Source organism: Halichoerus grypus, chromosome 14 (genome assembly GCF_964656455.1).
Source record: "Halichoerus grypus chromosome 14, mHalGry1.hap1.1, whole genome shotgun sequence".
NCBI lineage: Eukaryota > Metazoa > Chordata > Mammalia > Carnivora > Phocidae > Halichoerus > Halichoerus grypus.
The window spans coordinates 74014455-74030507 of NC_135725.1; the positions used below are offsets into that span (position 1 = coordinate 74014455).

General features: G+C 49.7%; 1 protein-coding gene and 1 pseudogene across 1 annotated transcript; one reads left to right on the forward strand and one right to left on the reverse strand.

Moving 5' to 3' along the window:
• Positions 1–214: 214 nt before the first annotated feature.
• On the reverse strand, positions 215–943 carry LOC118554454 (chromobox protein homolog 3 pseudogene; annotated as a pseudogene).
• A 6388-nt stretch (positions 944–7331) lies between these two features.
• Positions 7332–15711, forward strand: SLC31A2 (solute carrier family 31 member 2). Its single transcript, XM_036121982.2, has 4 exons — positions 7332–7462; positions 10991–11057; positions 13137–13323; positions 14308–15711. The coding sequence occupies exons 2-4, from the start codon at positions 10991–10993 to the stop codon at positions 14474–14476; spliced, it is 423 nt and encodes a 140-aa protein (XP_035977875.1). The 5' UTR covers positions 7332–7462; the 3' UTR covers positions 14477–15711.
• Positions 15712–16053: the final 342 nt, after the last annotated feature.

Here is a 16053-nt window from a genome sequence, read left to right on the forward strand (position 1 = left end):
GAGAGAGCACATGAGAGGGGGGAGGGTAAGAGGGAGAAGCAGACTCTCTGCTGAGCAGGGAGCCCCATGCGGGACTCGATCCCGGGACTGCAGGATCATGACCTGAGCCAAAGGCAGTCACTTAACCAACTGAGCCACCCAGGTGCCCCTAGAATGTTACTTCTTCACACTAATAAATCAAAAAGCAAAGGCCCAGATTATATATATATATATATAAATATATATAAAAAGCAACGCAAACAATTATTGAGCTTCATCTTCTGGACAAGAATGCCAAGTTAGTCTCTCTTCATAAAAAAGCAATTACAATCTGAGGACACTTCATATTTGCCTCTTTTGCCAGCACCAAGTCTGCCTCATCTGAATCCATTTCATGAGAAACATTAATTCTCCCCTGCTGTCTGTGGCACCAATTATTCGTTTAGGATCAAGGCCTCCGGCAAAGCCTCTTGGTTTATCAGCATCTCTTTTCTTCTTCGATTTGCTATCAACAGATTCACTGTCAGATATTTTCTTTTTGTACCATCTTTTCCTTTACCAGCTTTTTGAGAATTAAGAAATGCTTCAATTAACTCTGGACAATCTAAATTTTCTTCAGGTTCCCAAGTATTGTCAGCATCTGTAAATCCCTTCCACTTCAGGAAATACTCCCCCTTCCCATTCACTACATGTCGGTCCAGTACGTTTTCCCACCACAAATTTTTCAGGCTCTGCCTCTTCTACTTTTTTACTCTTTCCATTATTGTTTCTTTCCCATTTTTTGCAGTGTAGTTTTATTGGAGGCCATTTTTTATTGCAGACTTGAAGAGCTATTATTATTCACTGCCTCCGAGCTGCTCCGGGTCCCGGGTCTGCGGCGTCTCCGGCCCTGCGCGCCTCAAGCTCCAGCCACATGCGAGGAGCTAAGTTGAGATTTTCAGGGACACATTCAGGATGCTGCACCCAGCACGGATCCTCCACAGGGAAAGAGAGATGGCGTTAGTTGACTCTTTCTGTAAGAACTGACAGTGCAGGGTCAAGTCTCTTGATAAGCATTTGTGGGCACCTGGGTGGCTCAGACCGTTAAGTGTCTGCCTTTGGATCAAGTCATGATCCCAGGGTCTTGGGATCAAGCCCCGCATCGGGCTCCCTGCTCGGCGGGAAGTCTGCCTCTCCCCCTCCCACTCCCCCTGCTTGTGTTCCCTCTCTCGCTGTCAAAATAAATAAAATCTTTCAAAAAGCATTTGTGTGTGTAGCCACATTCAAAGCAGCATTGTTCACAATAGCCAAGAGGTGGAAACAACCCAAGGCCATGGACAAGATGAATAGATAAACAAAATGTGTTATATACATACAATGGAATGTTATTTAGCCTTAAAATGGAAGGAAATCCTGACATGCGCTCCAATATGGATGAACCTTGAGAACATTATGCCAAGTGAAATAAGCCAGTCACAAAAAGACAGATATTGTGTGATTCTACTTATATGATGTATCGGGAGTAGTCAAACTCATAGAAACAGCAAGTAGAATGGTGGTTCCCAGGAGCTGAAGGGGGGTGGCGGGGGTGGTGGGGGGAGAAATGGGAAGCTGTTGTTTAAAAGGTAGAGTTTCAGTTTTGCAAGATGGAAAGTTCTGGAGATAGGTTGCATAACAATGTGAATGTGCTTAACACTGAAAAATGGTTAAGATGGCAAATTTTATGTTGTCTATTTTGCCACAATTTTTTTAAAAAGCATTTTGTGAATCTGCTGTCTTCTACTGAGTGGGATGTGGACAGCTCTATTTTTCATACCTTTGGATCCTACACGTGTGGGACAGTCTGAGGGGCTGGCCCTCCGAGCTCCATGCAGCTCTGATGGAAAGTTCTCAAAGCCCATAGCTTCCTGCAGGAGGCAGAGGTCCCAGGCTTGGGAGTCCTTGGCAGCTGGAGTGAACAGCCTCACGGCAGGTATGGGAGGAGCCTGTCAGGACGACTCAGGTCAGAGTCCCTGTGAAGTCCAGCAGAGCAGGGAGCCTGTGCCTGAGAATTCTTGGCAGTGTTCCCCTCCTCGACCCTGGCTTCAAGAATGAAGGGGTCAGCACAGAACTGCCCTTCCCAATGAGGCCCAAACATACCAGTCTTTTCTTTCTCCTCTGTCTGTCGTCCTGTTGCTTGCTCTGGGTTGGCTAAAGGTCCTTCTAGACAGCAGGAGAGTTATAAATGTTGATGTTCCCTACGATAGGCTGAATAATGGCCCTAAAAAATATCCAGGTCGTAATTCCTGGCCCCTGTGAATGTTAGCTTATCTGGCAAAGGAGACTTGCACACAGTATTGAATCAAGGATCTTGTGATGGGGAGATTACCCTGGATTGTCTGGATGGACCCTAAATGTAATTGCAAACTGTGTCCTTTAGAGGTAAGCAGGGGACTGGACACAGAAGAGTGAAGGCAAGGTGAGATTCGAAGAGAGATTTGAAGCTGAACCCTTCAGCCTTTGAAGATGAAGGAAGGTTCCCCCAAGGCCAGGAATGCAAGAGCATAGCTCTAGAAGCTGGGAAGGACAAGGAAAGGACTCTCGCCTAGACCCTTGGGAAGGAGTGATACCTTAATTTCATCCCAGTGAAACTAGTTTCAGACTTCTGACTCCCAACTGTGAGAGAATCAATGTGTGTTGTTTTAAGCCACCAAATTTGTGGTAATTTTTAATAGCAGCCCTAGGAAACTAATCTACCCTTTGTGGTACGCTGGCTGGCCCATGCCCTCCTTCATCCCAGCAGCTTTAGATCCACCAGAAAGGGATGAATGGAGAGGCACTGAAGTGCACCCTGCATTCCTTGGGGATCTCTACTGGAATGTGGGGGAGCAGAGCCCTGGGGATGCAGCATGAGAAGTGCCCCAGCAGGGAGAAAGAGAGTCAGCCTAGCCCTGGCTCTCCGAGAACTTGGAAGCAGGCTACAGGAACCCCCAGGAGCTGCCCCCTGCATGCTCAATGACCCAGGATGAGCAGGGTCAAGTTCGGGAGCAAAGAAAAATCTCAGAGTCCTAGAGGTGACAGAGCTTGAGCAGACATGTCTCAGGCAGGGAGGAACCTGGGCTCAGACCAACAGTCTTCAGAACAACCAGGCCCAGAGTCAAAGTTCACAACCTCCAAAAGGGGCAGAGCCCCAGGGTTGAAGACAGGGCCTAACTGCCCACATGTGACTTCTCCTCGCACGTTCCCTGATGCGCCCCTAGAGTCCTTGCTGGAGAGGCCCCGGGCAGGGCCTGGAAGGCCTACACCGCAACCCTGTCACAGATGCTGAGTGGTGAGCATTCTCTCTATGTGCTCAGTGCTAATGTCACTCCCCTTGTGGGCTCTTCTGGGGAACTTTAGTGCTTTTGTCCCCTGATCATGGTGAATTTTTCTCTCACTTATTTTCTATCTTTTCTCGACTGCCTGTGAGCTGTCTCAAAGCTTGTGTGGTGGCAAGACACATTCATAAACAAATGGTTACTTTAAAAAAAAAAAAACTTTCAGAAAAAGCAAATGTTAAGGACACTCCCCACCCCTGGTTTCACCTCACCTCCACTAAATGAATCCAAGAGATGAAGAAGAAATCAGCTGGATTATAAGTGTCCCTGTTCTCTATTAATGCTTAACAGATTATCCCCTGAATTTAAAACCACCATTTTATTTTGTCCAAGATCTTGTGGGACAGGACTTGGCTGGACAGTTCTTGCTTGGAGTCTCTCATGCAATTTCACTAAGGGGTCTGCTGAGGCCATAGTCATCTGAAGGCTTGACTGGGCTGGAGCTCCAAGGTGGCTTCACTCACGGGATGCCGGCTGACAGCTGCGAGATCAGGGGGCCACCAACTGGAGCATTTATGTGTAGCCTCTCCATGTGGCCTGGGCTTCCTCACAACATGGTGGCCTCAGAAAATTCAGGGTTGTTGTTTTTTTTATACTTAGTTGCTCAGAGACCTGAAAGTGAGAGACCTAATATATAAAATCTTCACTGCCTTAAAAAAAGTAAATAACAGGGGCGCCTGGGTGCCTCAGTCAATTAGGCATCTGCCTTCAGCTCAGGTCATGATCTCAGGGTTGTGGGATCAAGCCCCGCTTAAGGATTCTCTCCCCCTGCTCTCTCACTCTCTCAAATAAATAAATAAATCTTTCAAAAAAATAACAACTTTCTTGAGACATAATCTTTATATCATAAGGTATAAAATTTTAGTATAGTCACAGAGTTGTGCAACCACCACCACTATCCAATTTCAGAGTGTTTTTACCACTCAAAAGGAACCCCATACCCATTATCTGTCACTCCCCATTCCTCCCTCCCTCCAGGCCTGTCCTGACGGTGGAGGCATTTCTGTACCTCGGTATGACTAGCTGAGCCCCACCAAGCTGCCGTTCTTGGGTCTGCCAAAAGCTGGCCCAGAGGCCCCTTGCTCTGGGCCTTCAGTTCTCACTCCCTCTTCTAGGCGGAGGGATTCAGTGGGTGCGGGGAGGGCAGCCCTGCTTTTCCTTGCGCTTCTCCATAAATTATTTTCTCACTTCTGCCAAAAGCTGCCCCAAACCTGCCCAAACTCTCGTGAGAAACAAAACTGTCATGTCTCACAAGCTGCTTGGGTTTCTACCACTTCCTTCCTCTGAAGCAATGAAGCACAAACCATGAACCTGTTGGGATTCATTCATTCAATAAATATTTATTAACAGTCTGCTTTGTGACATGAACTATTTTAGGAACCGGGGCTACCTTCCTGAACAAAAATACAGAAATCCCTGTTCCCCTGGATCTGTTTGAGTGGAGAGAAAGGAATAAGGAATAAGCAAAATAAATAGCATGTCACAAGGTGAAAAGTGCTGTGGGGACATACGGCAGAGCAAGCAGGACAGGGAATGCGAGAGGGTCGGCAGTTTTAAATAGGGTGGTCAGGATAGGCCTCACCAAGAGAATGACAAGGGGGAAATGCAGGGAGAAAAGCATAAGTGAAAAGCCCTTTGCTGGGTCTCCTTTGTCCCTGAATAAATTCCTGACTTTGAACATGGCCTTCAGCTTGTTCATGGCCTGGATCCTGCTTTCTCCAGTCTCACCAACACAAAGTCCACTACATAAATACACACACACACACACACACACACACACACACACACACACACTGACCAGCCTTGAATGTGTGGACTCTCCCTGTGTCCCACACAGCGGGTCTGTAGTGCTACTCACAGCATAAACATAAACTAACAGAAGGTTCGTGAGAGAACACAGGAGGCTAGCTGAATGGAGCAACATGGAAAACAAACAAAAGCCCGAGCTACAGGGGTGCCGGGCTGGCTCAGTCCATACGGCATGCATCGCTTGATCTCGGGGTTGTGAGTTTGAGCCCTATGTTGGGTGTGGAGCCTACTTGAGAAAAAAAAAAATCCTAGCCATGAAGTGAGGCTTCCAACCTCAAGCTCATTTATAACCGCAGATCATCAGCATGTGAAGGGTCAGTTAGAGGTCATCCATTCCACCCCTCGGTGGGGCCCAGAGAGAGATGGTGGCATTCTTGAGGTCACACAGCCTTATCTGCACATCAAGGTCAGATATTCTGCAGGAATAACATTTTACGCATGCAGTTTTTTTTATGAGACTTCAAGTTCCTCTATTGAGTGTCAGAAGGAGAAATGACCGGTTAGACTTCCCCTCCACTAACTGACCACGGCTGAGCTGAGTGCCTAAGTTCAAGGGCCCCTTGCAGATCTCTGTGACCCCCAAGGCAGCACCGTCTTTCCTGACTGAGGATTCTGTCTGGGGGCTCAAGGTGTGTGCTGGAAAGAAAAGGGTGGGCTCTTTGTTGTTTCTCAGGAGGAGGGGATTGTCAAAACACAGAACCCGGAAAGAATCTTGCCATGGACTGAGGCTTGGTCCGCTCTGGTGTCATCTTATAAGTTGGGATTCTGTGGTTGGCACCAAATTCTCTGCCTCGGGGCCAGAGGAGGGGAGTTTCTGGTGCCTCGGAAAGAAAAGGGGCACTTTAGAACTTCAGGACTAAAGTGTATAAGCATAACACACATGAGGAAGTTAGAACTAAGTGTGAAGGTCATCAGATTGTGACAAAGCCAACAAAAACAGTCAAATGAATAAAGGTGTGTTATCAATCCTTCTATAGGGGGATGGAGATGGGGGGTAAGGGGGTGCATGAGAGCCTGCTTGTATGAAGGTCAAGTCTTATTACTCCTACTTCCCCAGATGATTCCACCTAAATCACCAAATCCCTCCCAAGCTCTTGGGACCCAGAGGCTTCAAGAATATCCATAAGCCCTTCTCCCAATTGCCTCCTCCATGGGCTAGTGCCTCCCGCACCGCAGGCCTCCCTCCCAGACCTCCTCATGGTCTCAGTCCCATATTCTCTCCCCGAGGCTGCCCCCATCCCTGACTTCCCTCTAACCCCCACTATCCTTCAGATTGAGGCTCTTAGAAGCTGTGTGACCCTGAGCAAGTGTCTTGACCTTTTGCAATCTGCTTCCCGTCCAGAAGCATTTATGCTGGTGATGACAAGGCCCACCATTTATTGAGCAAGGTCCCACTGCCAGGTTCAGTGCTGAAAATTTAACATACGAGTCTTCATTTAAGCCTCACAATACCCCTATGACATAGATTCTGTTATTTTCATTTTATTGGCTAGGAAACTGAGGCTCAGAAACGTAAAACCATTTGCCTGAGGTCCCATCGCCAGTACTTGGCTGACTCAGGATTTGAACTGAGGTCATACTCCAGGCTCAAGTCCCCTACTACTGTTTCTGGTAAGGTTTCCCTGAGGATTCCCCTTTCCCACAGGAGGACTGGCTAAGTGTTCCTAAGTATATTTAAAAATGAAATACTGTTAAAGGTCACTCATCCACCAGAAAAGTCTCCGCCTCCAGCCACCAAAACTGGATGGGTGAAATGGACAGACAACACACTAGCCGAGATACCAGTAAGAAAAAAGTTTACCACCCTCGCAATCAAAGAAATACAAGTTAAAATTAAAACTGTGTGTTGCTTTTTGCTTATCAGACTGGGAAAGATAGAAAAAGAATGGCTACACTAAAGCCCGGGGGCATAATTTAATTTGCTCCTAATTTGTTGCTATTTGTCCATAGAATGGACTTGACAATTTTTCACTCAACATGTTAATCTTCGCTGGGTTTGTTAGAAGAGCAACAAACTTTGTAAGGATAGTTGCAAAGACAAGTCAAGTGCAAAACAAGGTAAGGGGCCAAACGGAGCGCAGAAGGTCGCCCGCGCTGCGCTTGCGACTCGGGCTGGCGCGCCGCTGGCTCGGTAAGGGTGGGTGCGCCCCAGGCCGCCCGGAGCGAGGCCACACGCGGGGACCACAACTCCCAGGCGCCCGCGCGCCCGCTTCGCCCCGATCATGTGACCTCGCGGCCCGGATCGCGATCGCGGCGGCGGCGGCGAGACGGACTCCGAGTGAGGAGTCCCGAGCGAGTGGCAGCGGTCCCGGCGCCCGCCCGGCGCGCTCACCTGGAAGGTGAGTCCCGGCGCCCCCGTCAGCGGCCACGCGGAGAGGGTGGACGGGAGCAGGGTTGAGGGGACGCGGAAGGCGGAGCCGGCGGTGGCTTGGCTGTGGGGTTTTCTCTTATTCGTGCCTCCTGCTGGGAGTCAGTCCGGCCCGACGAGCAGGGGGGCGCGGTGGGTGAAGACAGTCTTGGCCGGAGGTCCCCTGCCCCGGGCGCAGGGACTTGGGGGAGATTCCGAGAGGCCCCCATCAGGAGGGAAGTCCCCGTGCACTTCACACACCGAGGGCCGGCTCCCTGTCCTGGCAAGCTGGTGGTCTGAATCTCGGGGGGGCGGGGAGGAGCACCCCAGGTCCAGCTGCTTTCCATCCTCCCTACATTTGCGTAGGAAGTAGCATTTCAGACAAACTGGTTTTTTAGGCAGAATTCATCTGGGTGGAGAGAATGATAGCTTGCAAGACTCTTTGGTCTTTGAAGAAATCATAATTTTCTTCATCCCATGAATATTATAGAATTTAAGATACAGGAAGCCAATAGTGGTCATTCAGTGAAACGGCCACCCCCACGTGCTGCTAGCCCTCTAAAAGGGGAAACAGATGAGAAGAGCTTGTGAGAAGTTCCTGAGCCAGGCAGTGCAGGACAGGGACCTTAACCTCCCCCAGAACTCTTGGGTTTATAAATGAGAGAGCTCTTCTCAAAGTGTAAGTAACCTCAGATTCGCACATAAAGAAGAAAACAAGTCCCCGATTGCTCTCTTCTTCACCGCAGCCCCTCCCTGCCCAGGGTGGGGCCCTGAAGAAGGCCCGGATAAGTTAGACTCAGGGGCTGGAGGCTGAGATTCTGCCTAAGTGAGGAAACAAAAGTAGGGCGCTGCCTCTTACGTATCTGACCACAGGGCCCTTTCATTGAAAAGGGCAGCCCCAAGTCAGGGTGTGCTGATTTGAATCTTTTAACCCAGCGAAAAGGCAAGGGTAGGTGAGCCTTTGTCCTTCCTGGACTCCTCGCTCCCCTGTCAGGTAGAACTACTGTCTGGGCACTTCCAGCTTGGAACGTACTAGACTGTCCGTCTTCCTCTGGCCACCTCCGATCCTCCTGCTTGGGAAGATGTCCTAGCCATCTGCCTTCCTGGCCGGGTTAGGTGTCTCCCTGGGGGCTTCCTCCCCTGTGCCTCCTCACTCACCACATTCACCCTGTTGTAATGTTCCCTTCCCTCTCCCCCAACAAACGGTTAACTCCTCGAGGGCCAAGGACTTGTCTCATCCGTCTCTCTATCTCCAGCATCTGCACCCCTAGCAAAACCAAAGTCAGTGTTTGTCCCCTGAATTACTTGGATTGTTTTGTGGGTGTTCAAGTCTACAGCAAAAGCTGTTTGAGGCCCCCGAGACAGCTGGCCCAGGCCCAAGGATGACAGAAGGAAGCCAGTAAGGGAACTTCTCTGATTAACTAGCCGTTGGGGACATTCCAGTCATGCCAACTGCTTTATTAGGTGAACTCAGAGAAGGGGCATGGTGCAACACCCGCCACTGTCCCCACCGCAGAGATGGTGCTCGAGACTTCTGCTGAAGCTGAATGAGCGTAACTCCAGTGTCAGCGGAGTTTCACAGGATGATTTGTGCTTTTTTACCCCGTCCATCAGACCTGTACCTCTGAAACAAATAATATATGTTTAAAAAAAAAAAAAAGGCTTTTTGAAATCTTAACAAGGGATGTTTCTGGATAGTAGGACTCAAAATGATTTCTGCTTTCTTTTTGGTACTGTTTCAGGTTTTACATTAAACAAGTACACCCCCCCCCTCACATTGGGGGAGTAATAATCTATTTTTATTTTAGAATTCTTCCACATGATTTTTAAATGACTGCCTAGGTTTCCATTTTCTTCTCATGAGATCTTGGGCAAATCCCTTCCCCTGTTGGGACTCATTTTCCCCATCTGGGAATGAGATGGGGTTAGAGAGGGGCCAAGTTGGACTAGACCAGTGTTTTTCACACTGAGTTCCAGCGGAGTTCGGACTGCTCTCCCCTCTTCACTCAGAGCCCTGGTTTTATATGGTGGCGTTACAAGGAAGATTTTATTTGCTGGTGATCCCTGGCCAAGAAAAAAAAAAAAGAAAAGAAAAAAGCTGAAAGCCAGGGGACTAAAAGCCTCTGAGAAAACTAATGTGTCCCAGGGATGTGCTGCCCAGCCTGGTGACTATAGTTAATACTACTGTATTGTATGTTTGAGAGTTGCTGACAGAGTAGGTCTTAAAAGTTCTCATCACAAGAAAAAAATTTGTGACTTTGTGCGGTGATGGATATTAACTAGTCTTAACGGTGGTGATCATTTCACAATATATACAAATATCGAATCCTGTTGTATACTCGAAATTAATATAAAGTTACATGTCAATTATATCACAATAAAAAGAAAAACTTCCTAAGGACACTCTAGCTCTGACACTTGGGGATTCTAATACCTGCCTTAGAAGGCAAAGGCTTCTATCACCCGATCCCGCTCGCCCAGGATCTCCTTAGCTGGAGAGCAGAGTTGCGGCTGCTGACCGAGGTCCTACTTACCCGGTGATGACCTCCCTTTCCCTGAGATGGTGAACTAACATTGATCCCTCCGGCTTTAATCTTGCCAAACACAGTCATTAAGCCTGGTGTGGGTATTGAGGATCGCTAACCAGCTCTCTTCTTGTCCTTCCTTGGCGAGCAAGAGGCAGCATGGTATCCTGGAATGCACAGTGCTTTGGCATCCAGCTCGACCGGCTTTGAATCCCAGCTCTGCCAACTTACTAGCTCTGTGACCTTCAGCAAATGACTTAACCCTTCTGAGCCTAGTTTCCCCAGTTTTCCTTTCTATGTGATGGGCCTAATTGTCCCTGTCACACAGAAGATGGTTGTGAAATGAGATAATGCACAAAAAGCCATTGATGCCACCCCAAACACAGGCCGGGCAAGGCGCTCTTTGAGAAGGGCATTCAGATGGGTGCGGCACGGTCAGTGCGTCTACCTTTGTTCTTTCTATAAGGCTGGGAGCTCATCGAGGGCAGAGACGTTAACCTTTGTCCAGAATGCTGGGCACAGAAGGGGGTCAGCAAATGTTTAATGAATGAGCGGACAGATGTGGAGTAGAGTGGAGACGGCTGCCCCTGGCCCCTCCATGATACACATGGCCAGGGCAGAATGACTAGGACCCCCGGGGAAAGAGAGGCAGTCAGTTCTCAGTCTAGTGCTTCCCCATTGGGTTTGGAGGGCACAGGGGGGACATCTCAGCATGACCTGAGAACACTGACCTGTGTGGTACACCCCGTACCTCACGTCCACCCCGAATAGGGCCAGCTCAATTATAGCTCTGCTGCTGACCCACTGTGGGACCTTGGGTAAGTCCCTACCCTGTCTGGCCTCAATTGGTCCTGATGACCACTAGTGGCCCTTGCAGCACTTAGGACCAATGACCTCGTTCCTCTAGGCCTTTAGGGGTGGCTGCTGGAGAGCATTAGGGACCATGACTTTTACTGCCTTAAGCCCCCTGAAATGCAAATTCCCTTCTCTTTCAGATGCATTTCATCTTCTCCAATGAGGTGGTGCTTCTGTTTGATTTCTGGAGTGTCCACAGTCCTGCAGGTAAGAATTGGGAAGCCTAGGCTTATAGCTTGGGAAGCCTTGTAGATCTAGGAACTGGAGAGCCTGGGTTCCCTTCACTGTCGGACTCTGTGGACATTTAAGTGAGCCTGACTGCTCTTAGATAAACACCGAGCGGGAACTTTGCATTTATAATTGCAAGCACTGCTCTTCACATCACAAAAGGCTTCATACCTCACTGATTGTCACGAAGGCCCAGAGAGAGGCTTTTGCCTCTCTGACACGACAAGGAACTGAAGCCCAAAGAGGGGAAGAGGGTCACATAGCGAGTCAGTAGTGAGCCAGAACTAGATTGAGGCCTCTTGTTGCCTCCTGGCACCTACCTCCCACCATACAGAGCACCGGCTCAGAAACCCAGAACAGCTGCTACCAGCTGGACCTCAGATGAGACACCGGTTTGCAAGAGAATGGTATTGCTTTGACTTGAAAAGGCAGAGCTGGGCCCAAATTCATGACATAGTTCTTTTTCAACTTAAGTAACTGTATCTTAAAAGTGGACGGAGAAATGGCCCAAGTGCCCAGCCCTGCAGGTGCTGCTGAAATCAATCTCGGTCATCCCTACAGCGGGTTACCACCCCCTACCACCCCCGTAAGCCCAGTCATTGTGGTATTCCTTCTCGAGGTTCCGAGTTGACTGGGCTCAGCTAAGCGGTCCCCACTCACAGCCTCTCATGCAGGTGCAGTCACAGTGGCTGGAACTGGAGTCCTCCTGAAGGCTTCCCCACGCTGTGTCTCCTGGCTGCTGCTGGTTGTCACGGGGGCGGGGGGCGGGGGGCGGCCGTTACCGGCCGAACAACCACGTGTGGCGTCTCGTGTGGCCCGGGCTTCCCTGTGGCAGGGCAGCTGGGTTCCAGGAGTGAGTGTGTCAAGAGAACAAGGTGGAAGTACACGGGATTTTTAAGACCTAGCCTTGGAAGTCACAGAGCCTCACTTGCACCTTGCGTGGTGAGGAAGTCACAAAGGTCTTCTCAGCCTAAAGGGGAGGGGACATGGACTCCACCACTTGAGGGCAGGGGTGTTGACACTGTAAGAAGGGCATGTGGGATGGGGTGGCCATCCTTGGACAACAGACTGTATCACAGCTATACTGTGAAGCCTCAGAAATAAGGCAGATCTGTGTGAACGGAGGGGAACCGTGTACTTGGATGACGTCAGATGCGGAAGAACATGCACAGGTCGAGGCCTACAGCGGGTATCCCCGGAGAGCTGTTTAGGAAAGGCTCTTGGGGAGAGGACTGGGGTTTTAGGGACTGGGCTGGGAAGAAGACTTACCTTTCACTGTATGCCCTTTGGTCCCAGTTGAATTCATACTACGTGCATGTAATTACATGTAATTTTATATTTTAAAATATCACCTTCTATCTTTTGTAGATGATCTCCTCCTGGGAGCCCAATAAAATAACTATAGCTGGCCCATTTAGTAGCCCTCCTCGTCTTGTAAAACAGAAGTAGCAATTAGCCGCTAATTTTACAGCAGCTCTCGTAAGCATGTCATGTTTTCTGTACAATAACTTAGTGGTGGTTTCCACTATTATAAAAGCATATACACAGTAAAAACTTTGGAAAATTAGGTGAGAAGAAAATAAAAATCTTTTATATCCTAGTTTGCTGAGGTAATTATGACTCCTTTGCGGTATCCCTCCTTCCAGACTTTTCCTTATACATACTCCTACTCAGGACCTTGCTGTACATGCTCTTCCCTTAACAAGAAGTCATGACAGAGACTTGTGCCGCCTGGGTGGGGGGGGAGCCACTGGGGGCAGTGGTGTGTGACCTCTTAAGCCTCAGCCCCTGGCTTTTCCAGACCTGGCTTCTCTTCCTGATCTCAAAGCCATACCCCAAAATAGGCCATCCATCCCAAGAAAGAGCTGGAGGGGGAAAGAGACAGTGAAGTTCTGAGCCCAAGGAGGGGTGGGGAAGAAGAGAGAGGGAGATGGAATGGATTCAGAGGGACCGGGTGGAGGCGCTCTGCTGCCACCTATCCCGGGTCCTGAGGGAAGCTGCCAGAAGGGGATCAGTGCTTGCTTGGCCAGGTCTCTGCAACTCAGCTTCGTTTGACAGGCATGGCCCTTTCAGTGCTGGTGATCCTGCTCCTGGCTGTGTTGTATGAAAGCATCAAGGTTGGCAAAGCCAAGCTGCTCTACCAGGCCACAGTGGGCATGTCCATCCGCACCAGCCAGCTCACTGAGGAGACAGACCAGGATTCTTCCAGCTCAGACTCAGCCCCGGTCAGCAGAACCCGCCTCAGGTAACAGGCACAGCGTGTGGGGAATGGCAACGTACTCACATTCACCCTGAGAGAGAGGCTGGGCCCAGAGGGCACTGGCCCCACTTCACGGAAAGCAAACTGAGGCCCAAGGAAGGACCAGGACTTGCCAAAGTAGTGAGGTGAGCTAGAGCCCGGGTCTCCTGGTGCCTAGGCCGGGTCTACAAACAGCCACTCGGGAGGCTCCGATCTTCAGGACTCTGATGCAGGCCTCAGCCCAGCAATAGGGGTGTCCACGCAGTCCTCCTCCAAATCTCAGCAGCCCTTCTTAGCTCACTAAGGCTTCCAAACCCAGGATGGAATCTGCAGCTGTCCCTACACAAATAGTAAGGATTGCTTGTCAGCAGTGGACCAGTCTTGGCAGGGGAGCTCCCTCTTCCCTCCTTCCCACCCCAGTCTGGTAAGGCAGCCGTGTGGGGTCCCACATCTGCCCTCTCTCCAGCTCCAGCTGTGCTTCCCGAGCCTGCCTGCTCCTTACACAGGTGTCTCTGCTGTCACACCCAGCCTGCAAGGGAGGTATCCTTATTCCTCCTTTACTGATGAGGAAATTTAAGTTCAGAGAGGTTAAGATATTTGTGCTAAGCCACAGTAAGTGGCTGAGCTAGGAGCTGATCTTTCCATTGTAATACTGCCTCCCACAGCAGATTCAGAAAGAAAAACATACCTGCCTTACTGATGATTTTGTATTATCCTTTATCAGACATGACAGAATACATATGTCATTTTCCCTTTTTGCCTTGGATGCCAGGAAGCTCAGAGCTGAATATAGTAGAGACATGATTGCCCAAGGCTCCTTATACAAGGCCCTGTCCCCTATCAGTGGTTTCTCGTATGTCTCTTTAGAAAGAAATCTCTTCTGGGTCAAGCACACAAATTATAAATAAGCTGGTCCTATAACTCAGCTGCTCTAATTCCTGACACCAGCTCATTACCACCACCATTAACTTGACTCTCTTTTTCATCTAGGTGGTTTTTCTGTCACTTTGGCCAGTCTCTAATCCACGTCATTCAGGTGGTCATAGGCTACTTCATGATGCTGGCTGTCATGTCATACAACACGTGGATCTTCTTCGGCGTGATCCTCGGCTCTGCTGTGGGCTACTACCTAGCCTACCCGCTTCTTAGCATGGTTTAGCTGGTGAGGGTTATGCAGGCACTGGGGGCTGGAGAGAGCTGGGGCCCCCTCGTGCAGACATTGAACTTCCAGCCCCGTGTCTCCTGTTTCTTCTGATGGCTATTTGGCTCCCCTCGCTCCCAGCTCCTGGAGACGTCCTGCTGAAGCCAGCACTTGCTGCCCGGAGTTCGGAGGCCCCTGCAGCTACCTCTGTCCTCAGCCAGCCTGCACGGGGCCTGGACATGAGCTTTTTGTGCCTTAGTAAAGCTGCTGTGACCTGAGGGAGAATGGAGAGACCAGAACCTGGGGGCAGGGTTGCTGAGCCCACGATGACTTATCTCTGTGACTAAAAATTAAGAATTTCCAAAGATCTTCAAGACGGGGAGATGGGTTCTGGGTGACGAAGAGCACGAAAGCTGCATACCTTCTGCCCTCGTGATTTGTGCCTTATAGAGAGGAGCACCTTCCATTGGACTTCCCGACCTCTTCTGTCCTTGAGGGACGGAGACCGAGCTGGCTCCTTTTTCTCACCTTTCTGTCTTTGGGACACATAATGATGGTCTGTTCTGTGGATCACGGTGACAAACTAAGATTTTTCCTTTTTCCCACTGGACCCCTGGTTCGCAATTTTGCACAAGAATACAGAATTTTTAGCAAAATGACTTCATTGGATTCCTGCTGGATAGCTGCGTCTGCTGGGAACTGTTTCTCTTTCTTGTGGGGCGTGCGGCAGATTCAAGGCCAAGAGGCGGGACTGTTCTCAAGGCCCCTGACCTATCCTCTGGATGGTGAGCTGCTCCCATCAGACAGCACTGCCTGCGGAGGAAGGCAGTCTAGAGGGGCCTGGGGAGCTTTTCAGGACCCCACTGCTCCCTTTTATCCTGCTCCTCCTTTTATGCAGAACAGAGAACTGCTGAATATCCAGTATTTTGTTTTCTCTAGTTCTTACCCACTGCTCACCCATCTCATCTGGTGGGGAGACACGGTTCATTCACTGAAAATACTGGGTAAGGCACGGGGAGTGTTGACTGAGGACGCAGTAAGCAGTCAAACCAAAGTGTTACCCGTAGAGTTAGATGGGACTCTCCAGATAGTTCACTCGACAGAGAAGCAAACACAAGACCCAGGGAGGGAACATTGAGGCTGGATACTGGAATGTCTATGCTCAAGTACCTCACGGGCTAGATGAAAGACGGTCTTAAGCTTTGGGAATTAAAAAAAAAATAGACGTTTTAATAAATATTATTTTTAAACAATCTGTGACCATTCTTGTGTTTCTGCTCAAACAGCAGGCACATGCCATCCTTGTAGCCACTGCAGGAGCTGAGGGGGGGGCAAATGCAGCTGGTAGTGCTGGCCGTAGGGCTGTCCAAGGACGGAGTCTGTCCATCTGCTAGGAAGACAACTCTGTGCTCAGGGTAGCCAGCCCTGAAACGCTGTGCCCTCGGGCAGACACCCCACAGCCTAGCCTCGCTGACAGTCATTCTCACGTTCACACACCGAGTCCTGACTGGGTGCTGCCCGCTGTGAGAAAAACAACTAGCTGCCACGTGGACTGCAAGGCACCTTCTCTCCCTGAGGGTGGCAGCAAAAATACA

Bases quoted from the DNA above. Each gene is read 5' to 3' on its own strand.
- SLC31A2 (XM_036121982.2), top strand. From the start codon at position 10,991: ATGCATTTCATCTTCTCCAATGAGGTGGTGCTTCTGTTTGATTTCTGG. The intron at 11,058-13,136 runs GTAAGAATTGGG...TTCGTTTGACAG, and splicing joins GAGTGTCCACAGTCCTGCAG to GCATGGCCCTTTCAGTGCTG. The intron at 13,324-14,307 runs GTAACAGGCACA...TTTTTCATCTAG, and splicing joins GTCAGCAGAACCCGCCTCAG to GTGGTTTTTCTGTCACTTTG.